The sequence below is a fragment of the Syngnathus acus genome, chromosome 20 (assembly GCF_901709675.1).
Source record: "Syngnathus acus chromosome 20, fSynAcu1.2, whole genome shotgun sequence".
NCBI lineage: Eukaryota > Metazoa > Chordata > Actinopteri > Syngnathiformes > Syngnathidae > Syngnathus > Syngnathus acus.
In genome coordinates, this window is record NC_051104.1 from 7,445,401 (window position 1) to 7,458,600 (window position 13,200).

The 13,200-nt window shown below is 40.2% G+C and overlaps 1 protein-coding gene across 2 annotated transcripts in view; it reads left to right on the forward strand.

Moving 5' to 3' along the window:
- Nucleotides 1-466: 466 nt before the first annotated feature.
- ofcc1 (orofacial cleft 1 candidate 1) overlaps nt 467-13,200 on the forward strand; it is a 62,144-nt gene continuing 49,410 nt past the window's right edge. The window contains exons 1-3 of one of the 2 annotated variants that reach the window (XM_037279864.1): nt 467-598; nt 1,281-1,394; nt 1,538-1,641. In XM_037279864.1, the coding sequence (XP_037135759.1) occupies nt 1,624-1,641 (18 nt within the window). In that variant the 5' untranslated portion in view covers nt 467-598; nt 1,281-1,394; nt 1,538-1,623. Of the gene's footprint in view, nt 605-1,280; nt 1,395-1,537; nt 1,642-13,200 lie in introns of both variants that reach the window. The other variant, XM_037279865.1, reaches the window with a different exon arrangement.

The window sequence follows — 13,200 nt, forward strand, 5'->3', positions numbered from 1 at the left end:
GGGTGGCAGTAATACAAGGGAGCGATGGAGGGAGTTAGAGGAGGGATGGTTGGTTAGGGAATCAGTTTTGCCTACTATATTTAACTGACCCATAAATCTGTTTTAAAGTCCCCTCCATTTAAAATCGAAAAGGAAGGAAAAGAAGGTTTGCTCTTTTTTGTCTTTTAAGTACCGCAGTGGTTGCATAGCCGGCGCTACATTTATCCTAACAGCATAATTGGTCCAGCTCCCTGGGCTGCTGGCTCAGTTACCCGGCCTCCCTCAGGTCCCCCTTGTATGTGTTTGTGTACGGATTGGTGCGTGTGCAACCACTCCCGTCCCCCCTCACTACTTGAATGAAGACATGAATTCCTGACTCATTAGTAGGGCTGGGCTTGATGTGCTATTGGCTAACGGGGCTAATAATAACAAACTAAAACACACCTGCTGACAACACCATTGCAGGGCAATGAGTGTGTGTGTGTGTGTGTGTGTGTCCGTGTGTGTGTGTGTGTGTGTGTGCATGGGAGTAAGTAGGAAGTGAAGTTGTGGTTGGTATATGAACACACACTTCTGCAGATCCACTTCCTGCCATGAACGGTTTATATCCACTACAAAGGTAAAGGTAAAACTCATTAACTATTAATGCTGATTATATAAAGGATTTTGTTTCCCACTTTAATTAATATTACAATTTTTTTTCGACACATTTCCTAATTTCTCAGTCAATGATTAATACATGAAGCCTAATGACAAAAGTCAGCATATGCAGGAAGTAGCGACGGAGCAAAGTGTTCTCATGTGTCAGGAGACATTTGAAGGTGATAACCAGGAATGAGGCAGAGGTTGGCGGGCAAGAGGATGAGATTGGAGCAACATAATGCAGCAGCCACTGTGCTAATTTGGAGATCTCCAGCTGGTGCAAGCCAGAGGGCTCATGCTTCCATAACACCATATTGCTGCACATGCACACAGCACTTTTTTTTTTTAGTAGGGTGATTCTCCTTGATAATGTGTGTTTACGTACTGGAAGAGAATTTGTTTTTTCCCCCACTATATTTATCATAGGAAAAAAATACAGAAAAATACCCCAAAATCAATTATCTGCCCTGGCACCTGGGGGGGTCCAGTGGCCCCGCGCGGCCCCCTCTAGCTCTGCCAGTGGAGGGAATGCATTTCAATGAATTCAAAAAAAAATCCCAATGGATTGTGATTGACCTTAGTCAAGTTTCCACAAGAATGGTAAGTAATGCTATTTCAAACACTTTGTTTTCTTTACAGATGTCATTATGTTGTTACAGGAACAAGTCCTCTGCTGCCAGATGCCACCGTTTGCCTTCAACATATTGTCGGATATTACGACGCTGCTGCTGAAAAGTTGGAGTCAAATTCCTTTTCTCTCAGGCTAGATTCAAGTAATGGCTTTAATGCAGCTGGGTTAGCGTTTTTTTCTGGTGCTTTTACAACCAATAAGATTTCCCCATCTACAAACAATGCCCAAGTATCTTTTTTTTTGCCCTCCTCCATTTGGTTAACCTCAAGTCTTTATGGTTTACAGAGGGGCTGCTCGAGGGGTGATGGCATTTGACTCTAGACTAGAACCAAAGTCAACTGCTGACTAATCTGAAACATCTGGCAAATTTGATGAGAAAAAGAAAAGTGGTAGGAAATCATGCCAGGTTGGCAGGTGGATGACTTACAAGCAAGCAACATATCAAATAATGTACACATGCACATACAACTTTCTACCACCGGGTGATGTGAATACTGATGCCAGACAGTTTGTAGCTCTGTGCCATTTTACGAGCCACAAAGTTAACCAACTCTCATTTAAAGGCTTCTCTCCTCAACCACATATAAATACACCCCGGCTGGCTTTGCCACCAGCAATGGCTCCAAATATATTCCCTAGAGAAACAAAATCCTTGAAACTGTCAGCATGTCAAAAGTTGTGGTAAACTACTAATGACCACACGTTAAGGCAACGGGGATTCTTTAATTATTCATGACAACGTACCATATAAAATCACTCACTATTAATAAGGACATGACATTAGGGACCCCTGCTCATCTAATGAAATTCAACACAAGAACTGTATCAAAAAATTCTGTTCACTCTTTTGATGACATTTTGCAGTGATCTGTATCATTTAAGAATAAAGCTAAATTCTTGTGAGGTATCAATACATATCATGAGTATACTTAATAAGAAATTTGTAATTTCACATACAACCACACTTACACACTTGATGCACTCACTCAGCATAAGGTGCCTTCCCAATGCACTGATAAAAAAAAAATTAAATGGCTATTGCACATGACAGGAAATCACACACAGACACACATATGCGCGCACACACACGCGCACAAGCTGAGGGTTTACGCCATGTTCAAGATGTACCATGAAGTAATTCACACACATGCATGCCGAGCTGAGGAACAGCAACAAATTGGATTTCCCAAGGATGATGGTGTGATGAAAGATTGTGGTTTTTTTTTCTCCCCCTCATCTACCGCCAGTGCTGTTAGAGCATGTTGTGATTAAATAAAAACCTTGCCCAAGTTTCAATAAACGCATTATAACAATTGCGTTTCCTTGACAAAGATTTAGGGACTGGTGTGATGCGATTGTATTACCGGAGCACATTGATCTTTCTTTTTTTGAACATCTGCCTCTGCTTGAGCAACTTATTTTGTTGACATGGTTTGATGTAGTGCAAAGAAAAATGCTATCGGTCATATATTTAGCTTAATTTTTCTTGACTATTTATGGAATATGTGTTCAAGCCTTTCTTCTTAAGAGTACTGTGTAATGTATGAAGGTGTGGCAGGATTGAGCAAAATCAAATTATAATGGAAAATCTAACCAAAGTTGGATGTGAGTTCTTATTTCGTGTGAGTTACATATTTTGAGGGAAGTGTAAAGGTCTTAAGGCAAACTGTCCGCCTTATTATTGATTTAAGATTCCACTGTCAGCAGACACAAACACGAATAGACACAGGTGTGGCACAATGCTATCTATGTATAATTCTGGCAGGTGGTGACAAGCTTAATAACAGCACACTGTCATATTTTCCCCCCTTTGATCTGCACACACACACACCGCATTTGAGATTCTCATGAAGATAATACTCAGCTAATGCCAATCAATGGAAAAAAAAATGTATTCAGATGCGTTTGTATATGGAACACCTGCAAACACAAATTAAGTCCAAATAAGATTAAAAAAAAGGGAAAATTGCTTTAGAATTTTACAATATTGGATATTAAATATAATATTCACATGAAATGTTTCAAGATTATTATCATGCACGCTATGACAACATTGTTTAGCTGCTTTTTTTTTTCTTTTGGAGTTATTGTTAGTTAATGTTAACCCAAACTAGAAATAGAACAAGCATCTAAATGCTGATAGTTTTATTCAGGCTTCCCCACTCGTTTTCTCACAGTTTGAGGCAACCTAGCGTGGCTCACAGTTTTTCCCGCCTTGTGCTGCTCTCCTTGGAGGCGAAGTCAAAAGGTTTTTCATTTATCTCCGACCAAAGACGAAGCACAAACACGAATCCCCCGAGAGACCCACAAGGAAAGTAGCAACACCTTGCCCCAAATATCTGATCTTGGAGGAGCAAAAAATAGCATACGCGTATTTGTTTGCCGGGTCGCAAGCTTACGTTGTTCCCTTGACACGACATTGTCATTGAACATTTTGCCGTCGTGCGCTAGGCGTATAAAAATCTTTTTTTGGGGGGAAAGACATGTTCTGAGAACAAAGGATAATTATATTTGTGGAACATGCGGTGTTGTTGGTAATGTTTTGTAACTCCGAGATGATGCATCGATATCTTAATATGTGCATTTGTTTGGTTTGATGCTTCTGCATTTTTGTTTTTTGATTACTTACTATTGATGCATCAATATGCTAAAAAGTTTAATTAGAGAAGAGAACTCACGCAAGTGCTACAAAAAACGTAACAATTACTCAAGCCCTAAATATGTACTTTCCGAGCGATGACAACAAATGCGACAAAGCAAATAAGAAAGAAATAAGAAAAGAAGAGAAATTAGAAGGCCTGCTTTCACCCACAGACAGAAAGTTTCAGTCTGAGTTGTCAGCTTTGGTCTCTTGGCTACAGGGCATGTGGGATAGCCCAGCTTCTTGGCAGCCATTTCTACCTTAAGCGGGAAAAACAATCTTTGTACGCTTCTGTCTGGGCTTCTGACTCATTCCGCTTGTGAGCATGTTTTGTTTTGGGAGGAGTCCGTTTCTGACTTTGCATGTGGCTTTTTACATTTTATGTGGGCTTCTGTTTCTTATATAGCCTCCTTGTGCGTGCCTATGCATGAATGCATATTTGGTTTTATGACTTTTGTGTAAGCGGGGGAGAGAAAAAATGACTAAAGAGTGAGCCTTGGCACATGAGGGGAAAGTCAGAAAAGGAAAAGCAAAAGTTTGCATCACATTTTTTGGAGTGGGGGTGTGAACTCATTTTTTGTTTCGCTCTTTTGTGCAACAAAAGGATTTATGCAGGAGTTTCTCAGTCTGCTTTTTCATTTTTAATCAAAGCGAAAAAGACATTTTAGGATTGTACTGTATATGAATGTATAAATGACAGAATGGCATGATAATAATAATAATAAAAAGTTCCTTTCATTATATTTGGGCTAAACTGCCTGAAGGGGGTAAAAGAAAGCTTTAACATTTCATATCATGTCATACTCGCGCTCTCCTCAGATTACACTGAGATGTCTCCTATATAAATTATTCAAATTCAGTCTTTAAATATTGGTTGCTTTTCGGTATATAAAAAAAAAAGGATGTACTTTTTATCCCAAGCTTTCAGCAGTACAATTGGAATATCAGTGTTTCCTTTTTCACATGACTCGAACTAGCAATAGACTAGACTTTTTTGCATAGTTGTGATGCTCCCTTTTAATAAATCAGGTTGGTCCGCAAATCTCACCGACTCAAGTTGTTTAACGGCCATTGCTAATGTTCATGTGCTTCCCTCTCTCTTTGTCTTGTCTGCGGAGTCGACCTAATCGCTGCTGACAGTCAGCTTTGCTCTTTTCTTAGCGCCGCGTCGCTTGCAATCAGTGACAGTGAAGTCAGGCAGCAGGAAGGGCTTGTGTGAAGTCAACACCCACTCGGGCCCACCACACACACACACACACGCGCGCGCGCACACGTGCAAACACTGAAAGTCGCACCCACGAGCAAATAAAAAGTCTCTCGCTTGTGCACACAAATGTATATTAAATTCATAAATGCACACATGGACATGACAATAGGCACATGCACACATTTGTGAACGCACACTCTTGCTTTCAAAACAATAAAACCAGCTCAACTGGAGAGCCACTGGCCTCCTTGTATGTGGGTCAGACCCATGCAAAGCTGTATTGATTTTTCGGGCTGCATGTCTGACCGCGTGCAACGCGTTGAAAAAGTTTGACAGCAGCAAACACGGCAGCAAGCAGCAATATTTAACACGCGGCCATTCGCAGTCGAGAGGTTCGCTCGCCTTTCCTCGTCAGCGCCCCGCCAATTGGCAGACAATGGACCCGTTTGATAAAGAGGAGGGCTGACATTCGAACGGGCAATTTGTGAGTGACAGACCAGGAGGAAGGGATGAAGAGAAGGGGGAGGCGGTGGCAAGTGAGGGGTCAGGAATTTGCCTCTTTAAAGAATGTAGCGTCACCCATATGTCCGTCTGCCCTGGTGCATGCTTGATGGAGTGGAAGGATGGGGATGCGAGAGTGCTCTCTTCTTCCTCTCTCTATTTCCACTCTACTTTCTCTGGTGCACAGCAAATGCTTATTGTTTGTTTCCCAATTGGATTAAACCATGCACTGGACATTTAGGACAAAGTAGAAAAAGCTTTCAAGCCAAAAAGTTTTCTGTAGAAGAAGTCAGATACTGAGCAAAGAAGCAAACAATGATAGGTTGCTTTACATAATATGTGAGAGAGATTTTGAAAATGGATTCAAAAATCCTTTGTTGTCGCATTTTAGACCAGCTTAGACTGTCTAACCACTTACTGGAGCAGTCAGTCAAGAGTGACTGATTGGCTTTCTTTTAATGTTACACATGCGAAAGAATGCTGTCCTTGACAATTTCGGAATGTGAGCGTAAATGGTAAATCCTGGTTAAAGGTGATACGGATGTTCTCCGTGTTGCTCGAGGCAAACGTGAGGCAATCTAGAGCACTTTTGTCACTAGAGACTTTATCTCTTAGGTCATGGGGTCCAAGGACGATTACTTTGAATTTGTCTGACTTTAGTCGTGAGAAATTGTTGGTAATGAAACTCTTGAATTCTTTAAGATGTGCCTGAAAGCTTGGCTAACTGCTTGCTTTGTTTCATGCAAATATGAGGTAGTGTGCCCTACAGGTCCAACTATGGACGAGACACCATGACCAAGTTTTATATGTAAACAATCTGACAAGTAAGAATCTAAATTGATAGTCCTCAAATAAACTTGTTCTACAGGAATTCATGCATTTTTTGTCAACTGCTTTCACAAGGCTTTTGTAATGATGATTAGATATCGGTCTGTAGATGGCTTTGCCGAGAAGTCATGAGAAGAGCATCCACAAAAAGATGCTTTGTTGACGTAAGAATGCCCTCAAGTCAAAAACTAAATTATGCTTATAAATGTGGCTTGCAGAGGAGATTCTTTTTCAAATACTCCATTGAAGCAAGGCATGGACATTTTCTGTCCCGCTCCATTACGTTTTGAATAATAATCCGTGCTCAAAATACAGAAAAATATAGTTGTGCAAATTATATTTTGCCTGAGACAGTCTGGAAAAGTTGTTCCAAAATATTATTAAACATACCAAGTCATACCTGAGACTGTTCTGAAACTCCTAGCTAATAGCAACACGTAACCTCTTTGTTTAATGTGACTTAACCAAATGAGCTAATAGGAGTATTATTATCCACTGGAACTAAAGGTGACCCCCCCCCCCCCTCGAGCACATGTAAAAAGTCGCTGCCACATTCAGGAATTCCTAACAGTAATGGAATGGCGTCCTCTCCTTGCAGAAAAAAATGTGCTTGACGTCACCATTGAAGTATTTTCAAATGACCTCTTATTAATCCTGCAAATGTGCTTCTCATATTTATTGCACTGGTACTTTTTGACCCTCACCAAAAATTGGCTAATTTGCAAAAAATGGCTGAATTTGGGAGAGGGGGGTTAAAGACCACTTAGAGCTAGCTAATGGCTTGCTCATTTGAATAAGTGCACTCCGCTCAGGAGAGGGCTAGCTGAAAGAAGCCCCCCCCACCCCGATCATTGTGAATATTTTCCACCTTTTTCCCTTCTGGTGACATTATTTTGCCATTTGTTATCCCTGTATGCTGTAGGCTTTTTCCAAATTTCAATCATGTCTAATTTCTCCAGTCAGTTACTACCTTTAAGGTGTGTTGTACTGTAAATTCATTTGGAACTTTCTGTCTTACTCCCTATTCATTAGGGTAGTAATGGGCAACTCTTAAGAATAACCAGAGGGCTAAACGGAAGCAGGAAAGTAATGCCATGAACAAGAGAGACAGAATCGCAAGAGTTCAGTCATTTCCATTAAAGCTGCACGAGAGAGAGGGAGAGAACATGATATGTGACAAACGATGCCAGACCAGCATATTGCGTCAAGCTGGATCGTGTAGAGTCGATTGCCCCTCGGTCATGTCTGCTACATATCTTATTTCATGAGGTCAATTTCAGATTTTATAACATGGTGATTAGATTACATGCAAGATATTAATTGTAGGAATGAATCGAAACACATTAGATCAATGTGGTCAGTTTTATGAAATTAGCAGAACATGAATCTGAGAGTATATGTGGACTGTTTCGTCAATGTGTTTTTGTATGTAAAATTGGAGACTTTCAGTGGAATGCTGAGATAGAATAAGAAGCTCTATCTTCCAGGAGTAGAGCCGCTGCTCCTCTACATAGAGAGGAGCCAGATGAGGTGGTGTTTTTGGCATGTTAAATTGATCCAGGTTACTCTCTAGAGACTACAACACCTGCTTTGTCTGGGAAAGATCCCCGCACATGAGCATGAGAGTGAAATTTTGGCTTTCTTGCTTAAGCTGCTGCCCCTGCAACCTGATCACAGATAAGCGGCAGAAAATGAATGGATGGATATCTGACTCCATGTGTGAATTAAGCCGCATGGGAGAAAAAAGATCACAATTCTGTCATTTGAACCATGTTGCGTGAATGTAGCTTGAGAAACTTACTATAGTAGTTTGACTCTGTTTCTTTCAGCATATACAGTTGAAAGAAATGTAAGAAAATCCATTTTAGCATGTTCAGTGTGTTTACGGATGACCCCTTTGAGCTAAATGAATAGAAGTGGCTTTAGGGAGTGCAGCGCAAAATCCCGAGCAAGATGTTCATTTGCAACGTGCTAGGATAATTACCAATTTACCACTCTGCGATCGATCTTGCTTCATAATACACATTCATGATTCACCGTCTTTTGTTTTCTTGATGCCTGCGAGGGATGCGTGACTTATACAACAGAGGATACGTCGGTCGCTTCTGTCTTGCACATAACTTCATTGTGTGTTCATAGACTTTCCCACTGTGGTCCCACACATAAAAAGACATTGCCTGAAGATCCAACGGTGTTCTGTTTGGCTCCAGGTTTTAACTCACTAACAACAAGAGGGTTGACAAACCAGCTAATGAAAAGTCTTGAGTAAGATGTCGCTTCAAGTCACACTATGTATATTGAAATATGTAACGTGCCATTCCAGGGAGAGACATATTAAAATCCATACATCACGTGAGCATACAAGCTCTGTAGACAAGCAGTATGCACATTTGTGGAGTCAAATATTTTCAATTATTCACTCACTCATACAGTGAGTGTCCACTTCTGTTCCTCAAGGTTGGGCTAATTATGGGCTTTGTAATGAATATAAATTATAGAAATAATAATAATTTGATAATTGCATCAACCTTTGCAAATTACACTGTATATTATTGCTAGCATTAAAATGAATGGTGTTTTCATATCAAAGTGTTTTGTCAACTAAATGAGATGACAAGTACAAATGCTGAAGGAAATGTCTTGAACATAAGTTCAAGAATGAGGCAGAGAAGGAAATAACAGCGTAGCCATGGTTACCTTCCGCATCATTGCTCGTGTTTTAATATGTCAGTGCACACACAGTAGTAAACTCCGCGTTGAATCATTAACTGTAGGAAATAGATCATTAAAAGTTCAAAAGAGATCTAGGTTAAACTCACAGAGTGAACACTATACCCTTTAAAATCTTAAAAGGCAAAAGAAGCAGAGGACGCAGTCTATGAATAGTCCAATGAGCTCACGACTACCCTAAGGGTCAGCGTTGCATGTCCTCCGTAGACAAGCAAGAGTGGAGTTTGTCATTGAGGACCTTTACATTTCAAACACTTGATGAGGCGACTTGGAAGAGCGACTCGTGTCAGGACAGGTGATCTACATTTGCTTTGCAAACCTTGAGGAAATGTTAGGGACTGTACTAAAATGACAAACATGAGAGCAAGCATATATTTTTTTAAGAGCATGGTAAGGTGATGACGATTTACGCTATCCGTACTTTTGGTTAATCCAATATATCCTTCCTACATCATTAATAAGAAATGTCATTGAGGAGTCTCCTGACAGTCACCAAGATTCTTCTAAGACCCCTTCGCACACTTGGCCTTGCTCTCAACTTCTCTTGCCCTAATGATGACCCTAGGCCCACTTTTAATCACCATTTGCCTTGCCCCTTTAACATATCATTCCACTCGCCTGCACAGGTTTAATTCCAGAAGAGATGGATTCGTGACATGAAGTGCCCTTCAGAAATAATCTTTTACATTTTTTTAATTCCCATTTTTATTCTAATTTGTATTTGCTTTAATGGCTTTAGTGTAGCCATATGAACAGCTGTATTGAGATAAAGTATCATCCCCATATGCAAAGGGAAAACAATCTCTTCACATTACAGACTCTGAAAATGGGGAAAAAAGAAAAAAGCACTTAATCAACTAACATTGATATTACTTCTGGCAATTAGTAGCATGCTGGTAATGATATGAGGTTTCAGCTGTAAATAATTATGCTGCCTGCAGGCCATACTTTAATTCTCGGCTGTATCTATAAACAATAATCAAACCAACAGCGGCAGGCTAAAAGTTGGAGATTTGCTCTCGCAGAGGAGCAGTTTAAGAGCAGCTTATTGGAGCCCCGTGGTGATGCCGGCAGTCAGGGTCACCTTCAGGTGCTCTTGCATGTACACTGGCGTGCTATTGCACAGCGCTATTGATCAGCAATGTGCCGAGACACAAAGAGTGGAGCTGCATTCACGGGGCTTGCTCAATGCTTTGATATGAAATCAAATGATGTGTCTGGTAAACACAACGGAATGCAACAAAATGAGCTGTTCAAAAAGAATAGATCTTGTTTTATATATAAATATAAAACATAACTATGATATATAAATATTTCTTTTCAATGGATCCTCTGCTGTTCGCATGGGATCAGGATGGAAATCTGCAGTGCATTGTGAAGGAAGAAAAAAATAAATAAAAAAAATACAATGAATGACCCTTGCATAATGTTATCACAAATTATGAAATCAAAACGGTTTAATATTTTAAATCCATCTTAAAAATAAATGTCTTACAGATGATCTGGGTTCTTTATATAAGCCACATCCAGTGACACTTGCCAGTTAACTTTTATTCACTGTCCAACAGCAAACAGGCAGCGCGCTGATGAGTACAGACTAAGATGAAGAGCATAATTAAGGAAACACATGAAAGCCGACACCGGGTGTGAGATTAATTAGGTGCATGCCAATAGCTCATCAATAGCCGATTAACTAATGACACATGGCCCAATGAGGGCTATTGAGCTGCTCCTAGTTTGCTGTGTTAATAGGTTGGAGCTGACATTCAGAGTGAAAGCTGACACACAACGACGAGGCGAAGAGGGCCAAACTGCAAAATCACAAATGTAGTCAAACGGCATCGATGTAACGTGCTCTCGTGGGATGCCAGTGATTACTGTGACCACAATGTGACAGAATTCCCATCCTTTCAGTGATAATTAAAAATGACCCCAAAGGGGCCCTCCCCTCCCCTCCCCGGAAATAGAAGGCAGGACTCAATCTCGATTAATGGCGTTGGAATGGCCAACATCAAGTTCGCCACTTTATGATAATGATTGTAAAGAGAATAATGAACACTTGGATGAGGGATGAACAATCCCATGTCCTGCAGTCGAATCCCTATACAGGTTAATTAGGTAAGATAACATAATTAGCCACTCTCATGCCTGCACTAAGAATAAATTGGATAAGATGGCGATTTAGGTCTATATTAATCGGATAAACGATCAATGACAGTTTAGCTAGGACGTTGGCGGTCTGAATTAGAGCATATCTTATTCATGTATCTTAACGAAGACAGAAAAATGATCTGTTGTGATTATATCAGTTTGTGTGTATCAGTAAATAACATTTTATTTACATTGCTATTTTCGGCCTTTGTTGTAGCAAAATTGTCAAATCAGTCGCAGTTTTTTGTACATGTAACCTGCTAAATGTGTCGCTCCTATTTTTTTTTTTTTTTAGCCTTACGTCTGGTTCGCAATTTAGAATAACTGTTGTGGTTTAGCCTGATACATCGTTTGGAAGTTTAGCGTCGTCCTGCAAATTTTGGATGGATTCCTAATTGCGCTGCCTCTGGTATTGGAAATATACTGTATTACATAATACTGTGGGATTATTTGTCAAATATTTTTGAACATAAGCCAATTTGAATCTTTTTCTCAGAGCAGCTGGTTAGGTTAACTTGCTGGCTTCCCTCCCGCTTGAGAAATGCATTTTTCTGCAGCTACCTTTCAATAATGTATAATGCAATTGTCATATGCTACATAATGCATGTTTACAAAGCAGAGCAAGTATTTTACCTTCGGTTTGGCAGAGTTTATTGTCACTGTGGAAAGGTGATAAAGTGGCCATCTTTACCAGTAATGTCTCCCTCTGAGCCCCAATGAAATAATAAAGGGCCATGGATTTTTGAGTGGAGCAACATTTCACACTCATTAATAATAAAATAGACTGAAAAGACAACAAACGGTGATGCCATCTGCTAGTTGTGACCTCCATAAAGATGCAACTTTTTTCTTGGCAGGTGTCGGGCATATACATATGTACGTCTTTTAGGAAACAGTTTGAAAACATTTTGGTTTATGTCATCCAAAGAAAAAATAATCAATCCTCGGCCCATCTATTTGTACTTTGCATCCTACTTTCACTTGCGCTTCTTGTTGCAATGAGAGAAAGAGAACATGAGGAGGTTATATGAGCCGCATGCATGTGTGTTGACGACAATGCCATGACAACTACTTTGGAGCTGACCATCAGGACAGACTATGTGGGCCTCTGAAGGTAACCTTCCTTTACATTAAATTGAAAACGCATTTTTGACTGCATTGTTGTTAAAAGTGTGACTTGCGCTTTAATAGACAAAGACGGACATATTATGGATGGTGAGCATCTTTGTTTGGCAGGGCGGGGGAAAGTGTGTGCCCCCTTTTACTTGGATTTGTGTCTTGAGGGAGGCTGGCTGTTTTCAAACACTGAGAACAAATACAATATTCTTTAGTGCACGGTGCCCTGTCCCTTGGTGACTATTGAATTACACTCCTTATCCATGTTTGTGGAAAAAGAAAAAAAGCGTCAAGCAAAGATTTTATGTTGGACTCTGCTGCAGAAAATTGGACGTGGCTTGTGTTGTGCAACACAGAGCCCAGTGTCACTCTGGATTAAGGCCTGATTGGGTTTAGCAGACTGGATGACAGAGGAGATGCTCACTCTCGGGAAAACAGAGGGAGACTGGAGAAGGTCAACTATTGTGTCAAGTCATTTTGGTGGAATGATGTGGAAAACCTTGCTCATTAAGGATCTATTTTTAGACTTGATATTCTTCATTATTTGGGTTTTTGCAGGCTAATTGTATTCACGACAGCTTTTTTTAAATTTCCAGTATTGTGTTACTGGTGATATGATCAATTGACAAATCCGTCAATTTTTTTTCTTTTTAAATACTATTCTTCTCCGGGCCGTGATAAGGTGCATGGACTCTGCCTCATTAACATTGAGCGCACACTGGCTCCGGTTTCACAGACTTATTACGCCTTGAGTAATTTGAAACAATTACAAAA